General features: G+C 46.0%; 1 protein-coding gene across 1 annotated transcript in view; it reads left to right on the plus strand.

Moving 5' to 3' along the window:
• The window catches only part of LOC121917140 (mediator of RNA polymerase II transcription subunit 13-like), a 122,247-nt gene extending 102,076 nt beyond the window's left edge, over positions 1-20,171 (plus strand). Inside the window, 22 exon segments of the mRNA XM_042442861.1 lie at positions 2,443-2,610; positions 3,711-3,934; positions 6,593-6,727; positions 6,729-6,787; positions 8,233-8,294; positions 8,297-8,420; positions 8,422-8,658; positions 9,355-9,521; positions 9,524-9,564; positions 10,254-10,368; positions 10,371-10,431; positions 10,946-10,962; positions 10,965-11,008; positions 11,010-11,118; positions 11,121-11,163; positions 11,767-11,906; positions 13,728-13,886; positions 13,992-14,180; positions 15,562-15,710; positions 16,502-16,675; positions 18,175-18,275; positions 19,344-20,171. Coding sequence (XP_042298795.1) covers positions 2,443-2,610; positions 3,711-3,934; positions 6,593-6,727; positions 6,729-6,787; positions 8,233-8,294; positions 8,297-8,420; positions 8,422-8,658; positions 9,355-9,521; positions 9,524-9,564; positions 10,254-10,368; positions 10,371-10,431; positions 10,946-10,962; positions 10,965-11,008; positions 11,010-11,118; positions 11,121-11,163; positions 11,767-11,906; positions 13,728-13,886; positions 13,992-14,180; positions 15,562-15,710; positions 16,502-16,675; positions 18,175-18,275; positions 19,344-19,476 — 2,651 coding nt within the window. The 3' untranslated portion in view covers positions 19,477-20,171.
• Positions 20,172-21,277: the final 1,106 nt, after the last annotated feature.

Consider the following 21,277-nt stretch of genomic DNA (forward strand, 5'->3'; position numbering starts at 1 on the left):
TGTTTAACTGAGGGGACCAATTCTACTAGGAAAATCTAGGTTACTACACGCCTGACAATCTGTGGTAACGTCCGACGACACTGACATCAAATCGGGAGGGCAAAAGCTAGTAGTCTCTTTCTAGGGAATCTCTAGGTCTCAGGGCACTCTTTGGTAACGTCGAAGACACGACCATCAAACTGCGCGGAGGAGCTACAAAGGCCTTATATCTCTCTCTCTAGAATCTCTGGTCCTCCAGGAACTCTGTGTCACGTCGACAGAACTGACCAAGAAGTGTGCTGTAGAGCTCAAACCTAGTAGAGTTCTCTCAGAACCTTAGGTCTCAAGGCAATGTGGTCACGTCGACAGCACTGACACAGGGCAATGGAGGGTACAAGGCCTCATCGGTTTCTTAGGATCTCGGCCTTTCGTGCATGTTGTTAAAATTGCATAGAGTGCACGGAGGACCTAAATATCCGAGAGGAAGATTATCAAATCTGTGAATATACATCCGCAAATATCAAAGCTGCAAATACTTACTGCAAGGGCAAAATGTTTGGGTTTTTTTCCAGCGTGCTCTGTATGCTTCGTGTCATTTTTCAGAATGCATTGGGTTATCAGTCAGCAAATATACGACTCCTTCAAGGGTAATTGTTCAAATGTGAGGTTTCATTGTTTATCTAAGCTTTAATTGGAAGGCTGTACTAACCACATGAATGTGTGCATTGCAGTCTCAATCTAGATGAATGGGCATAGATCTCAAAAAAAAATTAAGTTGTGGCTAAACACTTTTAATCAGAAAACCTCCACTTTTTCATCCAACATTTCAATTTTTTAGGTGACTGGGTGTGCCAATAAAAGCACATGCTCACATTACGGGGTTAGGGAAAGGTCCTGTGAATGTGGAAAAAAACAACAAAAAACAAAAAGACATGGGTTACTGAGAGGGACCCCCTTAGGACTCTGCAACTCTGTGGTCAACGTCCGACAGACACTGACCATCAAACTGCGCTGGAGGAGCTACAAAGGCCTAGTAGAGTCTTCTCTCTAGGAATCTCTAGGTCCTCCAGGGCAACTCTGTGGTCAACGTCCGACAGACACTGACCATAGAAGTGTGCTGTAGGAGCTACAAAGGCCTAGTAGAGTCTTCTCTCTAGGAACCTCTAGGTCCTCCAAGGCAACTCTGTGGTCAACGTCCGACAGACACTGACCACAGAGCTGCAATGGAGGAGCTACAAAGGCCTAATAGAGTCTTCTCTCTAGGGATCTCTAGGCCTTTCAGTGCAATGTTTAGTTAAAATTGACCATAGAGTTGCACTGGAGGACCTAAATATCCCTAGAGAGAAGATATTAATCAAATCTGTGAATAATCAAATCCGCAAATATCAAAAGCTGCAAATACTTACTGCACAGGGCACAAATGTTTTGGGTTTTTTTGCCATGCGTGCTCTGTATGCTTCGTGTCATTTTTTTCAAGAATGCATTGGGTTATTCAAGTAACAGGCAAATATACTCCTTTCAAGGGTAATTGTCAACTAGTTGACGGATTCTTAAATCTGTTTATCCTAAGCCTTTAATTGGAAGGCTGATACGTCAACCAACATGAATGTGTGCATTGCCAAGTCATCAATCTAGATGAATGAGGCATAAGAATCTCAAAAAATAGTTAAGTTGTGGCTAAACACATCTTATTCAGAAAACCTCCCATAGTTTTTCATCCAACATTTCAATTTTTTTAGGTGACTGGAGTGTGACCAATAAAATGTATACATTGTCCCTCCACATTCACTGGGGTTAGGGACACAGGATCCATGTGAATGTGGAAAAACCACAAATAACAAAAATACAATGGTTTTACCTGAGAGGACACCTCTCTAGGAATCTCTAGGTCCTCTGGGTCAACTCTGTGGTCAACGTCCGACAGACGCTGACCATCGACCTGCACTGGAGGAGCTACAACTGCCTAGTGAAGTGTTCTCTCTAGGAACTTAGGTCCTTCAGGACAACTCTGTGGTCAACATCCGACAGACACTGACCATAGAACTGCGCTGGAGGAGCTACAAAGGCCTAGTAGAGTGTTCTCTCTAGGAACCTAGGTCCTCCAGGGCAACTCTGTGGTCAACATCTGCCAGACATTGACCATAAAGCTGCGCTGGAAGACCTACAAAGGCCTAGTGGAGTGGTCTCTCTAGGAATCTCTAGGTCCTTCAGTGCCACCTTTGGTTAAAGTTGACCATAGAGAGTTGCGCTGGAGGACCTAGCTATTCATTAATCAAATCCGTGACTAATCAAACCTGTAAAAATGAAGGCCGTAAATGTGAAGTGTAGTCATTTTTAGGAATGCAACAGAGCGAAAACATTTCCGCTACAAGGCCTGGAAATGGGAAATATCAGTTGTTGACATGCATGGCCAGCGACCAGAACATTGATTCACAGCTCCTTCCAACTAACTTTGTGTTTCAGTTGTAGACGTGAGCATGCAATGTTCTCAGGACATCCTCCGCATGCTGCTCTCGCTCCAGCCTGTCCTTCAGGATGCCATTCAGAAAAAAAGGACTGTTCGGTCTTGGGGCGTACAGGGCCCTCTCACGTGGCAGCAGTTTCACAAAATGGCTGGCCGGGGCTCTTACGGTAAACGTTAAACATTTTTATTGCCAAAACAAAACTTTTTCGTTTTAACTGCGGCTGGGGACTGACAGGTGGGAGAGATGTTTTTTAACTTTCCAACCCTAAGGAAAAGGAATTTGGTGCTTGCGAAAACATTTATTTGGGGGAAAGTGTGCTCCAATACCAGATGGAGCATCAAAACAAGATCTAGGACCTCAAGGAATCAAGGTTGGAGACCTTGTGCCACCTTGTATTTGTATAGGACCAGTTCACAGTGTAGTGAAATGATAGTTGCCCCGTCACAAATAGGTTTCCATTGCTTCCCTGTGCCTCTACCCATCCATCCATCCATCCATCCATCCATCCATCCATCCATCCATCCCTGTGCCTTCTGTTTTGTAGCAACTGTAGTTCACTCGAGGAGTTAGAGCATGCAAATCACACTTAGTGCTAACCGTGGTTTGCTTCCAATTGAGAATTAAGAAACTATAGTTTTTATGGGTTTTCAGGCTATGTGGCCATGTTTGAGAAGAGTTTATACCTGATGTTTCGCCAGCATCTGTGGCTGGCATCTTCAGAGAAGATGGAGTTCTCTGAAGATGCCAGCCACAGATGCAGACAAAACGTCAGCAATAAACTCTTCTCGAACATGGCGACATTGCCCGAAAACCCCACAAAAAAACTATGGATGCCGCCTGTGAAAGCCTTCGACTTCACAGTTACGAACCTACTTTGAAACATGGTTCTGATTCTCATTTGGAGGCTAAACTGGTAGTAAACTTAGCATGTGCAGGTAGACGCTTTTGAAAGATCAGTAAGCAGAGGAGAGCATTGGCATGTGCAAGGGGACGGATGTGAATCCGTCGCATGTTCTTGACATTCAGATTGTGGTGTGACGTTGATGTCCGAAACTGAACTTCTGAGACTGTAGATCTCAGTTGGAGCTAGTTAGATTTCCCAGGATCTCTCTTCTGGATGTGAAAGTGTGTGCCCTTACTTGCTCCTCTCTCAGGATTAAATTAGTTTAAAAGAGAGTTGGCAGTCGCTCCTCTAGAATACAAGTGGCTTTGTTATAATCTGGTCCTGTCCTAATGCCTATGGGGAAATGTGGATTTCTCACCCAGGAACTGACGAATCTCCAGAACCACTGCCCATTCCCACTTTCTTGTTGGGATACGATTATGACTTCCTGGTGCTGTCCCCCTTTGCCTTACCGTACTGGGAGAGACTCATGTTGGAGCCCTACGGATCTCAGAGAGACATAGCCTACGTCGTGGTGTGTCCGGAGAACGAAGCGCTGCTAAACGGAGCAAGGACCTTCTTCCGGGATCTCACCGCGATATACGAGGTAAGGACACCCCCAAAGTGCATTGTTCCCCATCTCTCTTAATGGGGATCATTCCTCAACTTTGCATTCCAGCTGGCACTTAAAACTGCCAGAGGCCTTATCTGCACAAAGCAACCAAAATGGATGGTGGAAAGAGATAAAAGGCTTCGCTCATCTAGCAAAACTTCATTTAAGGAGCAGTTTCCTTATCATGCAGATGCCATCAAGTGGTTATTTTATGTACTGCCCTCCCGCATTCAAGGCCGCACACCATTTTGCATTCTCCTGAAGGATGCATAATTCCAAGGCACCGCCTAGCTCAACCCTTTAAGAAGAAGATTCCCTTTTCTTTTCAGGTTCGTTGAATCCCTTGATCAGCAGCTTATTTTATGGTAGGGCTTGTTGTTACAGACGTGGGGCTCTGCCATTCTCCTACTAGGAAGTCCCATTTTTACCTTCCACGCACCATTCTTTTCTCTCTATGAAGCAACTGTAGGGCTTGCTGTTACTCTTCCCAGGGCTGGATTTTTGCACTTGGAACTGCTATTTTTAATTGTTATATTCCTGAGGATTCATTATAAAAAGAAAGGAAGGAAAACATTGCTTAATATAACTGGTTGGCTTTGCTGTGTTTACGTACTGAGTCTTGTCAGAGAAAAGGAGTGCATCACTGTCACATAGACCCTCGCTGGGAGGATTAAAAATAACTTGTTTTACCTCATCCAAGAAAATTATGGAGATGTACCAAGAGCCACAGAAAGACCCAAAGACACAGGAATCCAAGACACACACAGAGAAAGAGAGAGCTGTGTTGATGTACAAAGGATAATGGATCCTGTTAAGAGAGTAAAAGGTTCGGCCAAAGTGGTTGTGATCATTTCAGTCTCACCGAACTTTCAGCAGCAGAACCAAAAATGCTGCCCTTTCTATTTCAAATAGAAACTCCAACATATGGCTACTGAACTTGCCAATTCACAGTGTAGGGCAGTGATGGCAAACCTATGGCACACGTGCCAGAGGTGGCACTCGGAGCCCTCTCTGTGGGCACATGTGCCATCACCCCAGCATAGAGTTTGCCAGAGTTTGTTATTACAAAGCCAGAGGGACATGGCACTTTGCAATAAATAAATGGGTTTTGGGTTGCAGTTTGGGCACTCAGTCTCTAAAAGGTTCACCATCACTGGTGTAGGGTTTTAGGGAAACTTTGGCTGGGGATCCCTGGAAAGTAACTCGTCCTTGTGTGTATGTGCGTGAAATGATGCTGTGGCTAAGTGTTTGGCTCACACACTCTGAAGCTTTCTTGGGAGTGAACATGATAGTTTCCGCCTCTGAAGATGAAATCGGTCGTGAAGTTGTCACGAAACAGTGACGGAGAAGCTGAACTACAGGCGGCAGCTTCTTTGGCCTTACGTGCCGTTTTGTCACATCATGCTCAAGGTAAAGGGAGAAGAGGGCTGCTTCCACCTTTTGGTTTAGTTGCATTTTTCATGCTTGGTCAGGGCCCAAATGGAACCTGACTGTCTCTTAGATGGCGGAGCATTCAGATGTCATTTTTAAACAACCTTCCACCTTACCTTTCCTCTCTGACAACAGGGGAAAACCAATCTAAAAGCCCAATCGAGGGTGTTATCCTGTTAGTGGCATCATGTAATAGTCATATAGGCTCTATACAGACAGCCAAAATAAAGCTGCTTCGAGTCACTTTGGAGGTATGATGTTTACATGATGCTTGCATCCTAAGAGTCTGGAAGCTGCACCAAAGCTGCACTCTAGTCCTTAGGATTAATCTGTGTATTGAAGCTTTACGGACCAATACTTCTGAGTCAAAATATAGGAAAACTATCCTTTAGGAAAAAAATAATGTTGAAACATCACATCTTTAGAAGAAAAATACCCAAATAACTATTGGGTTTATTGTGGCAGAAGCATTCAGGGAGTTGCGTCTGCTTCATTAGGTACTTAAAGGAGCCAAATATATTTGGCTGGAAGTAGCATTTGCTTTTCCAGTTGCGAAAGCCCCTCTGCCTAATTTTTTCGGGACCCTCCATTCTTTCTCACCCGCCACACATCTTGGTGCCACCATCAACATTCCCCAATCCTTCATGTCGCATTTCGTTGGAAGGAGGGCTTGAGGAAGTCGGCTTTTGCCGGCTCAGTTGGATGCACCGAAAATCTGGACCTGACCCATCGTTTTGACTGCAGTATCTATACAACAGCTTCTGCTCCGGAGCAGTAACATGAGCATGATTTCATGTAGTTGTATCTTAATTAGGAAAAAGGGAATTACTTATTAGCAAGCATTTACTTGTAGCCAATTACTCTAACAGTGGGTGCCCTGGTTACGAAATTAATCTCACTTCGCCCGGCACCGTTCCGTAACCCAACCCAAACGCCTCTAACCGAATGCCATAGGCGCTAATGGGGAAAAGCCGCGATTCCGTGCGAAAACAGCCGCAAACAAGCACCACACCAATTTCTTCGTAACCCGAAAACAACATCGTAACCCGAAACAATGTTTTCCTGCGATTTTTTCTTCTATCCAACAATTTCGTAACCGGGGTATTTCGTATCCCGAGGTACCCACTGTAGTTAAATGGCGCGTCCCTGCTGACACTGTTTAAATAACCATTCACCGTGCCTTATCTTCACCGTGATTAATTCCCATATGTTGTTTTGCAGGCCTGTCGGCTCGGCCAGCATCGACCCATCTGCAAACTGTTGCCCGATGGCATCATGAGGTTGGATCCTGCCGCTTCCAAACAGTTCTCTGAGAAGTCTGTTGCCGAATGGTTCTCCCAAGCAGCTCATGCCAACAAACGATTCCTTTTCTAGGCTCAAGCTGTAGCTCAAAGTCTGCCCGATACGATCTGGTATGCTCCCCTCCTTCATTTTGCTCACAACCTATCACTGAAATACACACATAGCATAGTGTTAAAAGTGTTGTGTGCTAAACAACCAAACCCCAAACTCATATCTGAACTTGGACTAAACAGAGTCTCGCCCTTTGGTCCTGGCAAGTTTTTAATCTTTTCTTAAATATTTGTTTAAGTAGCACAAGTTAAAGCAAGAGGGGACCGCTCCTCAAACACTGTGAAACGTAATTTCTGACGAAAACTGAGTGCATAACAAGGGCTGGAAATTACTTTGTTCCCAAGTGAACAAAATTAGTGTGTTCCCAAATGAATGTAAGCAAACAGAAATGAAATAGATGTTTGGGAATAGCTATACCCAAGCACAGGATTCAAAATGACCTGAATAGACTAGAAAGCTGGCCACAGCTAACACAATGAACTCCTAGGAAGAAATGTAAGGTACTGCACTTAGGGCGGAAAAAATGAACTGCACAGTATAGGAGGAGGACACCTGGCTTAAGGAGGAACATGTGAAAGAGTCTCGGAGTCCAAGTACACAAGATTGAACAGGAGTCAACAGTGCATGCGGCAGCTAACAGGCAATGCATTTTAGGCTGCATCAATAGAAGTATAGTGTCTAGATCAAGGGAAGTCATGTGCCACTCTATTTTGCTTGGTCAGGCCCCACTGGATATTGTGTGCAGTTCTGGGCGCACAGTTCAAAAAAGACATTGGAGAAACTGCGAGTGGAGGTGTGTCCCAAAGGAGGTGCGACTAAATGGTGAAGGGTCTGGAAACCATGCCTCATGAGGAACGCCTTAGGGACTGGGGAAGGTTTAGCCTGGAGAACAGAAGGTTAAGAGGTGATGATATAGACCCTGTTTAAATATTTGAAGGGAGGTTATATTAAGGAGGGAGCAAGCTTGTTTTCTGCTGCTGCAGAGAACAGGGACCCGGAGACGCATGGATGCAAGCTCAGGAAAAGAGATTAGGAATATTACCTGACAGTAAGGGCTGTTCGACAGTGGAAACCAAAACTCCTCTGGAGTGTAGTGGAGATCCCTCTTGGAGTTCAACGGACTGGCTGGATGGCCATTGTCATGGGGATGCTTTGATTTGGATTTCCCTGCATGGCAGGGGGTTGGCTGGATGGCTCTTGCGTCTCTTCCAACTCATGATTTATGATTATGGCCTGCCAGTTTCAGTAGCCTGTGAGCTTTAACGTTAGTGGGGTTCCCAACTATACATCCCAACTATCAGTCATTACAGGGACCCTTTCTATGTTTTCCTCATGTTAAATAAATGATTGAAAATCAGAGTTTTATGAGACAGCGTGGGTGAGTTGAGTTGGAGTATATGTTCCCATTTATAGGAGGGCAAAGTATGAAAATCACAGCACTGATCCTCAGACGAATCAACACAACATTAATTCTTTCCTGTGCCATTTTCCTCCTCTTTCTCTTCAAGTCCTTACCTTGCTACAACAGCCTGGGACAATTCCTTGCTTTCTCAGTCCAACCTAGTTCCCCCCCAAGCCATCCTGCATCGACCCAGCCTCCGGTGGCAGGCAGCGCCACCCCCATCATCCACCCCATCATCACCGCAGCCACCGCCGTAGCAATGAACTCAAGCAGCTCCATCCCTTCCACCGCTACCATGCCAACTCACCTTGACCACAACTGCCACTTCGTCCCTCTCTTCCGCATGGGCAAGTGGGATTCCGGCAAGCAAAATAAACCTTCTCATTCCCGCCATTGGCAGCATGAACAATGCCACCCCCCCCTCGTCCTCTCCAGCACGCGCAATGGTCCAGAATGGGCAGGCTGGACGCAGCCGCAACAGCAAGCAGCGAATACCTGGGAAGCCCCTCTCTCCCGCACAGCCGCACCAGAGGTTTCCGAGAGGTAATGTAGTAGCAAGATTTATTTCCACGGTGCTTTTCGGATTGATAGGTCCATCTTTTTATACCTCACCTTTCTTCTACAAGAGTTCAGGGCATTTGCACATTGCTACTTATTGTCATAAGTCAGCAGTGATTATGGTGACCCTATGAATGAAGATCTCCAAGGCATTTGTATGCAGCCTTTGTTAAGATCTTGGCAAACTAGGGCCACAGCTTCCTACAGCTTCTATTTAATCCGCTTTGGATTCCCAGGGAAAAGCCTAATATAAATATATTATTATTATTAATATTATTATTATTCTTATTATTATTGATGAGTTACAATTTTTCATCCCGAAATGTGGTCTTCCTCTTTCCTACTTCCTTCCACTCTTTCTGGCATTATTGCTTTTTCCGTGTGTCATATTATCTAAGACATGTCCCAAGTACAATGCTTATATATCACTTTGGCTCTCGCTTTTGTCAAGGCCCCCTTTTATTTGGCTTGTGTTGGCAATCCGAGTAGCCTTACAGATTTCCTCCGCTTTACGTTGTGATCCTCTCCCTGTGGTTACTACCCAAGGGTTAATTGGGGGAGCTGTACAAAAAGACATACTGATGCCAGCTGTTTTAACCCCTAATTGGCTGGCAAGAGAGGTACTTTTTCTGTGTCTCCAGACTTCTTTTTCTTTGCAACCTGCTTCCAGCACTATGGAGCGTGAAAAGTGGGGATCCCCACGACGCGATTCGCACGCGGTCCACTTACCCGCGGCCATCGTTTCTCACATCGTCGCATCCTTTCACGTACGAGAAGAAGAGGAGAGCAGCTCCTCCAACGTGTGGACTCTTGGCCTCTCCCGCTGCTTTCTAGAAATGAACAAAATCTTCTCCCAATCAGAAACATCGTTTTTGTTCAGGTGAGTGAGCAGATGGAAGGAAACTGCCTGTCACCCTATATGTATTTGTGCAGGAGATCCGGAAATGTGACTACTTTTCTGTTGATAAAACCGGTGGGTCATGTTGCTTGGCCTGCATTCAGGGGTCTGTCTATTTGGGACTACACCAGTAGGACTCACGACAAGGAGCCTTTATAAAGGCTGCAGCCATCCACCGTGGAATTTCCCATTTTGTGGTTTATGGGTTTATATGCTATAAAATGGTAGAGTATGGGGTCTGAAGGCATCTGCTTGCAAATTTCATCTTCGAGAGGATGGAGATTTTATTATTTTGCCAGGGAGGTGGGGAAGTGGAAACAGGTGGCTGAGTCGTCTTGTACCTGAAGGGTTGAGAGAACCTAACCCATAACATGGAAGTCTGTCTGTGCTCTTCCTTAATCATAGCGAATGTAAAGGAGAGATATCTCTCTTCTAGGTTATTGTTTGTGTACATGTCCCATTTTCGTTGGGGAGCCTTTCCTAGCTTGAAAAAGTTACTTTTTGGCAACAACTGAATCACCCAGGTCACATACACGTACCGAAATGTCACTTTCCAAGCTTTGGTTCTTTCGTGCCAAAACTCCAGATCCACAAGTCAAACCTAGCAGTATTCTAGCGTTAGTCCTACTGGTAACATAAGTGCTTTCTTTCCCTCTTCCGGCCCCTCTCAGCTCGTTCCTTGTCAGTATCTGTTACAACCGTCAAGAATGAAGACGACACATCTACACTCAGCATCTGAAGTCGTGGCGTTCTCAGCCTTCACGCAGTGCCGCAGACCGCTCCCCACTCAACCAATGTGAAAACGTTAACCGGGTTTGCCCAGGCTAGCATGGAAATGGCACCTCAGAAGTCCTGAGGGCGTGTTGCAAAGGAAAAACTTATGAATTGGAGTTGGGGGAAATATCCATCAGGTGAGGTATTAATAATGTACCACCGGGACCCCACACTCCACTTGGTGGAAGAGTTTTGTGCCCGGTTTCCAGAACCTCTGGCACATGCGCTGCAATTTGGGGAAGGAAAGACCTGCAACAGCTCTTTCGTCATCTGACCCTTAAGTTAGTTGCTGCACATTTCAGACGTTTCTTATTTACAAAATATGAGAATACAGTGCAACATGCCCTAGTTGATGCTTGCCATACTTCAGTGCGCTTGTTTATGTACCCTGCTTGTTCAGGATCCCATACACACTGGATCATTGAGGAATTGTGTGAAAAGTAGTAGACATAATAGATATAACAGAGTAATATGTGTGTGAGAGAGAGATGAAGAGAGAGAGAGAGAGAGAGAGAATATATCTCATACATATGGGACAAATAATACAAGGTTTTTCCATTCTTCTATCCTCTCGTTTCATTTCACAGAGACCGGAGTGTATCAAGCTATTGCGCCGCCTTTCATATTGGCTCCTGTCAAAGATAAACAGACCGGTGGGAGGAGAAACATTTGGGGAGGCTGGGCCGAAATAAAGTGCTTTTCGTGGGTTACTGTTTTCCCACGATCAACGGTGGCTTCTTGCGTTATGCACAGATATGTATGGAGACTCTTGGAAACATGCATCATTAACATTGATGTACCAAACAGGTAAGATGTAGATGTTGTTCTCTCCTTTTGGTATCCCTTTCTTTTGCATTCTCCTTTACATTGTAAACCTAGACTGCAAGGACTTGTTAGATCTAAGTTCATACGACCTGATGCCTTTGAGGCACATAGTAGAGGCCATTTAAATAAGATGGTTATGTCATGTTTTTACTGTTGGATCGTGTGTCTTTGAATTATAGAAGAGTGATAGATCATAGAGTTGGAAGTGACCACAATGGCCATCCAGTGCAGACCTGCCATGTAGGAACGCAAAATCCCCCCCTCCAACAGATAGCCCTACAACTCTGTTTAAAAACCCAACGGAGGGGAGTGTACCATCCTCCAGGGAGTATATTCCACCGTCAAAAAGCTCTTTCTGTTAGTAAGTTCTCCTAATGTTATGGTGGAATCTCTTTCCCTGGAGCTTGCATCCATTGCTCTGAGTCCTGTTCTTGGAGAAGCCGAAACAAGCTTGCTCCATCCTCAGTTGACTCCCCCTTCAAACACTTAACAGTGAAATAATGTTAAAATCATCTTTGGCAAGCTAAAAAGGGACAGATGGTGCCTGGTGGATCTGTTCACCTGCGAACCTTTGTTTCCTATTAGGGCTCGCAAGGAAAAAGGGGTCTGCCGCAGGCTGGGTCTCCCGAGCTCTGGAATGGTGCCTGGGCTTGTCCAGATGAGTTCGTTGCCCTGGAGGGTTGTAATAGGACGTCTTGGAAGAATAGGCCACGGGGAACTGAAAGGTAAGACAGAACATGTCTGGAAGGTTTGTGTTCTTTCATTGCCCATGAAGATAACTGCAATTGGCACTTCTAATTTGCTGAAACGTTGATGTGGGCCCGAATGCCTTGAGTTCACCTCTCATTCAGATGTAATGTGACTGTTCAAAGTGCCTGTGTTATAACTGTGAAGCCTTCATCACTAGGCAAAAAGTGAAAGAGCGCTCTGTCTTGTACTGCTCTGGGAAAGAATTTAAAATATAATAATAATAATAATCTAATAATAATAATAATAATAATAATAAATATGTTTTATTATAACCGTATTCCAAATGCATAGCGGTGTACAAGAAAATTATATACAGTATAAGAAAAATCTACAATTAAGATACACTGTATCTTCAGGCCAGTCCCTGATGAACGCTGGGCCGCTGCTCTCTCCTCACGGCCGAAAGATGACAGTTATGGAGGGAGGGCACTCTGTCTTCAGGCCAGCCCCTGATGACGCTGGGCCGGCCTGCTCTCTCCCTCAGCGGCCGAAAGATGCAGTTATGAGGGAGGGCACTCTGTCTTAGGCCAGCCCTGATGACGCTGGGCCGGCCTGCCTCCTCCTAACGGCGAAAGATGACAGTTATGGGGAGAGGGCACTCTGTCTTCAGGCCAGCCGCTGATGACGCTGGGCCGGCCTGCTCTCTCCTAACAAGGGAAAGATGACAAGTTATGGAGGGAGGGCAATCTGTCTCAGGCCAGCCTGATGACGCTGGGCCGGCCTGCTCTCTCCCTACCGCGCCGAAAGATGACACGTTATGGAGGGAGGGCACTTGTCTTCAGGCAGCCCGATGAGCTGGGCCGGCTGTCTCTCCCTCCAAGGCCGAAAGATGCAGTTATGGAGGGAGGGGCTATGTCTTCAGGCAGCCCTGATGACGCTGGGCCGGCCTGCTCTCTCCCTCAACGGCCGAAAGATGACAGTTATGGAGGGAGGGGCACTCTGTCTTCAGGCACGCGATGAGCTGGGCCGCTGCTCTCCCTCAACGGCCGAAAGATGACAGTTATGGAGGGAGGGCACTCAGTCTTCAGGCCAGCTGATGACGCTGGGGCCTGCTCTCTCCCTCAACGGCCGAAAGATGACAGTTATGGAGGAGGGCGCTCTGTCTTCAGGCCAGCCCCTCTGACGATGGGCCGGCTGCTCTCTCCCTACGGCCGAAACGGACCGAAAGATGACTTATGGGGGAGGGCACTCTGTCTTCAGGCCAGCCCTGATGACGCTGGGCCGGCCTGCTCTCTCCTCAGCGGCCGAAAGATGACAGTTATGGAGGGAGGGCACTAGTCTTCACGCCAGTCCCTGATGACGCTGGGCCGGCCTGCTCTCTCCCTCAACGGCCGAAAGATGACACGTTTGGAGGGAGGGCACTCTGTCTTCAGGCCAGCCCTGATGACGCTGGGCCGGCCTGCCTCCTCCTCGAAAGATGACAGTTGGTTCTTGCCTTGCTTGTCCCAGACCATGTCTGGAATTACATTTTGATTTTCTTGGGATGGACAAAACAGTGTATGGAAAGTTTTTGAGCAACACCCTCTTCTCCCGACTGGAATAGGAAGCTAAAGTAGTTAATAGTGTGTTACAGAATGGGCAGATGGGTTTGTAGATCATTTTCTTGCTGGTTGCTTGATCCACTGACTTCTTTGCTGGCTGTTTCTCCATTTCGTGCGCATCGTGGGACTCGGCAGAGATCACAACCAGAACATATCTGCCCCCAGTGAATACTTCCATGTGTATAGATTATTTGTTTCATTAGCAGGCATCTAAGTGATTTCTCAGACAGTCATCCTCTGTGGTTTCTCCTTTAGATTGGAGCTGTTTGCTAAGTCGCCGAAATCTGCAGTCCCTCAGCAAGAGGCTGAAAGACATGTGCCGGATGTGTGGCATATCCGCAGCTGATTCTCCCAGCATCCTCAGCGCTTGCTTAGTGGCAATGGAACCACAGGGATCCTTTGTCATCATGCCAGGTAGTTTGCCCAGCGCTTCTCCCCACCTCTCTCTCCTAACAGTCACCACTACTGAAACATAAGGGGGATCTTCTCTTATCCTCTCTCTTTCTTTCCCCTCGAAAGATTCTGTGTCAACTGGCTCGGTATTTGGGCGCAGCACCACCCTAAATATGCAGACGTCCCAGCTGAACACGCCGCAGGATACGTCGTGTACCCACATCCTCGTGTTCCCCACGTCTGCGTCGGTGCAAGTCGCCTCGTCCACCTACACCACTGAAACTGGCTTGGAACTGGCCTTTAATACGAACAATGGTTTGTGTGTGTGTTACTTGTGCATGCGTTTGTGTCTGTCTTCCAGTAGCTTTGTAGAAAGATATATGCAATTAGATAGATAGATAGATAGATAGATAGAGACTGATGACCCAAAATTTGGCTTTTTATTGAGGTGATTCTTTCAAACTTGCAGGTTTTTCTATCTGTCTCCCTCCTGCCTCCTTGTCACGCTTGACTCCCTCCTCCTCTGCCCACCAGTACAAAGTCCTGCTTTCTCCTGGGAGAGGATTGTGGGCCTTCATGTGGGCCTTGGGGACCCATTTCGTGTCCCTCGAAGTCCTTCAAAGCCCTGGGATCTCCCTCAATATATATATATATTGCAATTTTAGGGAGCAAACTGGTGCCAAATGCAAACGTTACATTTGCCACCAGTTCGCCCCTCCAAAAATCCACAGCTCCTCCAACATACAACAATGACTAAAAAAAGGAGGGGATAATGGGACTATTTCTTGTATTGTATGATTTTATTGTGTTGTAATCTGCCCTGATCCTGTTGGAGAGGTGGGATAAAAATAAATTACTATTATTATTATTATTAATGTGACATAGAATCACATTGCTTCCAGTTGCATCAAGAGTGCCAATGTGACCCCATGGGTGCAGCCCTGTACCCTCCTCAGTTGTCCACGCCAGCCCTAGGTCCTGGGTGGGATCATTGATTGTGTCTTCATAGTAAACGCATTGTGTTTTTATTTTTCTGGGGTCTGACACTTCACTATCCTAAGTTTAAATGTTTGGTGATAGTCCACCGACTCTCAGACACTGGCTATGAGGAATGTGCCAAATATCGAGGAGCCGGTGCTTTGTGCTTCCCTTGGATGCAAATGTCAGTGTTAGTGTTAGTCACAGCAAAGCATAAAATTGGTGTAAAACAGATTGGAGTAAGATATTGGGTGGTTAAAGAGAGACTCAACTCCTGCCTTACTCTAAACTCTTTCATACTTGGTTTTTTTAGATACATACAACCATGAACCACAGAGGCCTGTGAAGTTACAAAAGCTGCACAGCAAGCGACCCAGAAAATGCAACCGGCCCTAAGATTTCCTGTGTGCTACATTTTCTGTGCCACTTGCTGTACAGGTTTCATAGCTTCACAGATCTCTGTGGTTCAAGTCAACCTGCTTCAGCCTTCCAGATGCTTTGGAGCATAGCTCCCATCAACTGCTTCCAGCGTTAATACATTGTGGGGAACGCTAGAAGTTGCAAGATAAATAACCTGCAAGGTGGCAGGTTGGAGAAAGCTGTAACACTAAACCACGTTAGATCTCAGCAAAGTATTCTTCACGTTTTTGTCTCTTTTTATAAAGTATAGAAGTGGCGGCTTTCGGCTAACAAAAATGTCTTTTATTTTCCTCCCAAGATGGAGCCGATGGAATGGGGATCTTTGACTTGTTGGACACTGCGGACGACCTCGACCCTGATATTATAAATATCCTGCCTGCGTCCCCGACAGGGTCCCCTGTGCATTCACCAAGTTCCCATTTTACTCATGGAGGCGATATGGGCAAGGTACTGTCCTGTGGCAAAATACTGTCTTCTGTGTGTTATGTCCCAATGAAGAGCGATAATGCATTTGTCTAGAGCAGTGGTTCTCAACCTTTGGCTCTCCAGCTGTTTTTGACATCAACTCCCAGAAGCCCCAGACAGCATAACCAGTGGCCCAGAACTCTGGGAGCTGTAGTTCAAAACATCTGGGGGACCAAAGGTTGAAAAACCCTTCTTTAGAGGGACTTTCATTGCCAATATGGTAATGTTTTTATGGTGTGTGTGTATTGCATTTTGAACGATCCTCTAGTCAGCATGACCACTGGTTATGCAAGCTGTGGGGATTCTGTGAGCTGTAGTCCAAAACATAAACAAACAAACATAATTTCCCTCTTCCTCCCCATAAGATCTGGGATAGACTATACTTTGAGTGCGATGGTCATGGCATTTTAAAAAGGATGTGGCACAGTTGCAAAAGGGGAGATTTGAAAAATCATTGGAGCAACTTGGTTATCAGGAAAGGTTTAGAGTTTGGGGTTTTTGAACTTAATGTATAGAAAGATGTATATACGTTTATATATGAGATAGAAAAAAGGATGGAGGAAATAGGGTTTCTGTGAATCCTGAGTCTAGTAAAGCTGAATGGTCTTCTGTTCAACCTCAACTTTACCACCAACTTAGATTATTTTAATAGAGGTTTGGACAAAACTATGGGAAAAGGGACTATCTGAGGCTCTTCATCTCAGTTTAGGTAGGCCTTTGGTTTGACCTACTCTTGCTCTTCTTCATCACTTTCCATCCTTCTCTCTCACCAGGGGCAAGGTACCGACCGATTGCTCTCGACAGAGTCTCACGATGAAGTCACCAACATCCTGCAGCAACCCTTGGCCCTCGGTTACTTCGTCTCAACTGCCAAAGCAGGTCCGTTGCCTGACTGGTTTTGGTCGGCGTGTCCTCAAGCACAAAATCAGTGCCCGCTGTTTCTTAAGGTAACGAACCAGGGCAATGCGCGCGGGTTGTGAGCCTGAGGTGGGAGGTGGGGTTGGCACTGTGAGAGGGGAGAATGCATGAGAACAGATGAAACAGTGCTTCAGAAAACACCACCACATCCTTGTCTTTGGTCAGGGGAAGCTTGCTGGCAACGTGTGGGAAGGTAGCAACCATATGGGACTGGAACACGCTGTTAAATATACCGGATCAGGTGATAGGAAAGAGTTTGTGTGCGGCTCACAGGTATCTGCTGCTTTCAGAGTTGAAGGGAGAACCCTCCTACTGAAAGAAGCATCAAGCAAAGGATCCAGGAGACCCTGGTGTCCACGATTTCTCAGGCGTCCGTAGCTACCTTGCAGAGATAACCTGCCACTGAATTCTGCACAGAGGAAGAGGAAGATACTCCTTCTCCTCTGCAGCAATGGGCACCAGAACTTTGCTTCTGGGGACATCTCTCAGACTGCTGGCTTCTTCCACGCCTCTGGCTGCTTCCACCTGGCAAGGAACAGAGCTTGGAGAAGTTAATTTGGGGAGGGTGGACTACAGCTCTCAGGATACCCATTACCATGTTTGCTGGCTGGGGGATCCTGGAATGTGTAGTCCTAAAAAATAACTAGCCAAGCATTGGTTAGAGCCGCCAGCAAGTGCAAGCTTGGACTATGTAGCTGGCTGTGATGAATTTTTACTGCCTTTACCCCGACTCCTAAGGACGACTTAGCCTGGCTGAGAATATCAGGCAAAGAGCTCTACATCATATGCCTTTTGATAGAATTATAGGGTTGGAAGGGACCACAAGGGCCATACAGTCCGACCCCCTGACATGCAGGAAATCTCAATCAAAGCATCCCCATCCAGCCTCCGTTTAAAGACCTCGAAGGTCTTTTTAGGGCAGCTCTTCAATCTAGGATTGTAGCAATCAAGTATCTATATTTTAAGTGTAGGGCAAAACAGTTCTTCAGCTGGCCTCGGGTCCCTGTTTCGGAGCTCCTTGGCTCCTGCAACGGGGAGGTTTTGCTTCAGTCCCGTCTGGGGACTGGCTAAAGGCTGTTGTCTGAATTTAGACAGTAGTGAAAGGCCTTGGCCAGAAGGGAAGGAGCTCTGCATATAAACGTCAGGAAGAAACTCTTCTTGAACACGGCCTGAAAAACCCACAAAGAACTATGCATGCATTGGTAACGCTTCTTTGACTGGAGGGGCTTTCAGAGTGAGGCAGTGATGTAGCCTGTGTTTCTGAATCCTTTTGCTATGGCAGTTGCCACCAATGGGTAGTGCCACTCCTGGCGATTGATAGTGACCAGGCAGACCTAATTTCTATGGCTTTCCATCCCCTGGGACTCTTTCAAGTCCTAGTCCCTAGTCCTAGTCTTCCCAATCTACTTTGCCAGCATCTGTGCCATTGGATGGAATGCTTTGTCTTCCTCACAAATGTAAGTGTTGTTTTGAAGAGAAAGAAGGGGATTATATCCAAAGACTGACTAATTTGAAATGTCTCTCACAGGCTTCTTTGCACCTCCATGTGCCTTCAGTGCAATCGGACGAGCTACTTCACAGTAAACACTCCCACCCTCTTGATTCGAATCAAACTTCCGATGTCCTCAGGTATTCAGTGTTTGTTTTTGGGAGAGGGAGAGGGAGGGGAACATATGCGACAGGGAGAATTGGGGCCTGAAGGACGGGAAAGGAATACAGGGTTGTCATTTTTAACGTGCAACACTCGCCATGCGGCTATACTTTTTGTTTCAACTTGTAACGGCTTCTTTATGGCTGGGTAAAACGTCGCTTTACAATTTTGAAGCGCTTCATGCGTCGGCCCTCCTTATCCACAGATTTTTTACCCACGGATTCAAAAATCCACGGCTTGAAAATGTTTTTAAAAAGTATAAATTCCAAATATCAAACCTTGATTTCCCATTTTATATAAAGGGCTCCTAAGAGGGAACATTAGCCATACACTTGTCCCTCTATATTCACTAGGGTTAGGGGCACAAGACCCCTGTGAATATGGGAAAACCCACAAATAACGAAAACGACATGTTTTTACCTGAGAGGACACCTCTCTAGGAATCTCTAGGTCTTCCAGTGCTACTAGGTGGTCAACGTCCGACAGACACTGACCATAGAACTGCGCTGGAGGAGCTACAAAGGCCTAGTAGAGTATTCTCTCTAGGGATCTCTAGGTCCTCCAGGGCAACTCTGCGGTCAACGTCCGACAGACACTGACCATAGACTTGCTCTGGAGGAGCTACAAAGGCTTAGTAGAGTGTTCTCTCTAGGAATCTCTAGGTCCTCCAGGGCAACTCTGTGGTCAACGTCCGACAGACACTGACCATAGACTTGCTCTGGAGGAGCTACAAAGGCCTAGTAGAACATTCTCTCTAGGAATCTCTAGGTCTTTTGGTGCAACTTTTAGTTAAAGTTGACCATAGAGTTGCAGTGGAGGACCTAGATATTCCTAGAGATAACATATTAATCAAAGGCACAAATATGGATGGATGGGTGTACATTAAATCAGCAGCATCAGTAGCACCTAGTGATAGTTGTTAAGCCCCTCCACCGACTGTGTTTGATCAAACAGTTGTGTATCTGGCATGGTTTGAAAATGAACGACAACAAAAAGGCTTCCTTTGACTGACGGCCGGACGTTTCTTTCTCGCTCTTCTATCCCAGGTTTGTGTTGGAACAGTACAACGCACTCTCCTGGCTAACCTGTGACCCCGCGACCCAGGACCGGCGGTCGTGTCTCCCGGTTCACTTTGTGGTGCTGAACCAGTTGTATAACTTTATCATGAATATGCTGTGATCTTTATCCGAACTGTGCAAGAAGGAGGAGAAGGAGAAGAACGAAAGAACTACAACCAACGAAAAAGGGAAAGGAAGATTTTTCACTGCAGGACTAAGTTAATCCTTCGCCGTACGAGTCCTTTTCTTTCTTTTTTTGCGATCGGGGAGGGGAGTTACCATTCTCAAATCATTTGGGTTTTGACTTTCGGCAGGGCTCGGTCATTTCCCCGCCGTCCCTTTTCTTTTCGTTGGCGCATTGCCTCTATCAGACGGATTCAGGCGGTCGGTCGATCGGTCCAACTGTATTATAACACATCTTTTTAGTAGCGGAGTAACCATCCTTCCCTCGCCCCCCCATCCCCATCCCCACCTTGTCACAGTATTTGTGAAGAGTATATGAGCCATAGGCCCCAGCCATGTTTGGATGAATATTTCGAAAGGAAGAAACGAGCGCGGAAACCACACAACCGTACGACGAAACGGAGGGAGGAAAGGAAGAGAAAGAAAGAAAGAGAGAAAGAAAGAAAGAAAAACCAATTTGTCGAATGCTTTCAGAACATCGCAATGTTCTTGTATTGGATTATAGTACCTAGTATTCAAGAAACAAAAACAAAAAAAATATGCCTGCATCTCTTATTTATTGTAAGTTTTTAAATGTATAAATTGTCTTATATTTCTTAACCTCTTTTATAAAAACAAAAACAAAAAACAGAATTTTTTTTCCTAGAAGGTTTATACCGCCTTCTCGCTTTAAAGCAATTGGTCTAAAAATATATATATATATGTAATCGTCTTAAATTGAAAAGTTGCAGTAGGTTGCTTTTAGAGTATTATTTTTTTGTAAGGGGAGGGGGAGAGGGTTTCGGGGAAGGGGAGGGGAACCGTCGAAATTTGTATTTGGTCTCGATGTACAGTTTATTTTGGGGGGGGGGGGATATAGGAGGTTTCGGGGCGGGGAGGGTTATAGATGTCCATACCTTTGTGTGTGGGAGATTTACAGCTAAGCTGTAGTTGCGGATTATGCGTGTACAGTCAATGAAGTTCGCTGTGTTTATATATAAAAGCTGAAAAGAAAAAATTACAAAACAAAAGGTACCGGGTCTTACAGCAATTTTATATCGCAACCTTTGCAGAGTCAACATTAATGGCAATATATTAAAAGAAAGAAAGAATGAAAAAATAAAGCGATATCGTTAGGTGGTTTAACTTGTAGCGAGGATTTAAAAAGGAGAATAATAATAATACTTTTAATTTTTAGGTTTGGGTGGTGGGGGTATTTTTGTCGAGGGCCGAAACGAACTCTTTCGGGCCCCGTTCGCGTTTTTTGGTCCCCCGCCGAGGAAGGAGGACGCGTTTGCCGTAAGCGTTCCTGCTCCTGCTCTTCCTCTGCGCGTTTTAGCCGAGAGAGAATCTGTGTCACTCGATGAAATCGCGACACTCTTTTTTAAAAAGGAAAAGATATGTCCTTCCCCCCTTCAATAAAGCTGCGTCACTTTCACCTCTGAGTATTTTTGTCTGCGTCGCTAAGGCTCCGCGGGACTTCTCCGCCGGTTGGATTTTGGAGAGGCCGCGACGGCGGAAACGGTGTCTCCTGCTTCCCCGCGTCCCTCGGGTTTTTAGCCGTTTTGCAATAACTAAAAACGACGACGACGACATAAATTGGTTTTGTTGACTGGTGTACGCATCAATAAGGTTTTGGTAGATACTGTATACCAGGGGTAGGCAACCTTTTTGAGCCGGGGGCCGGGTTGCTGTCCCTCAGACAACTGGGGGGCTGAAAATGACGCCAGGAGCGGCGCAGAAGCTGCGGTGGGGGCGAC

The sequence above is a fragment of the Sceloporus undulatus genome, chromosome 11 (genome assembly GCF_019175285.1).
Source record: "Sceloporus undulatus isolate JIND9_A2432 ecotype Alabama chromosome 11, SceUnd_v1.1, whole genome shotgun sequence".
NCBI classification, from domain to species: domain Eukaryota; kingdom Metazoa; phylum Chordata; class Lepidosauria; order Squamata; family Phrynosomatidae; genus Sceloporus; species Sceloporus undulatus.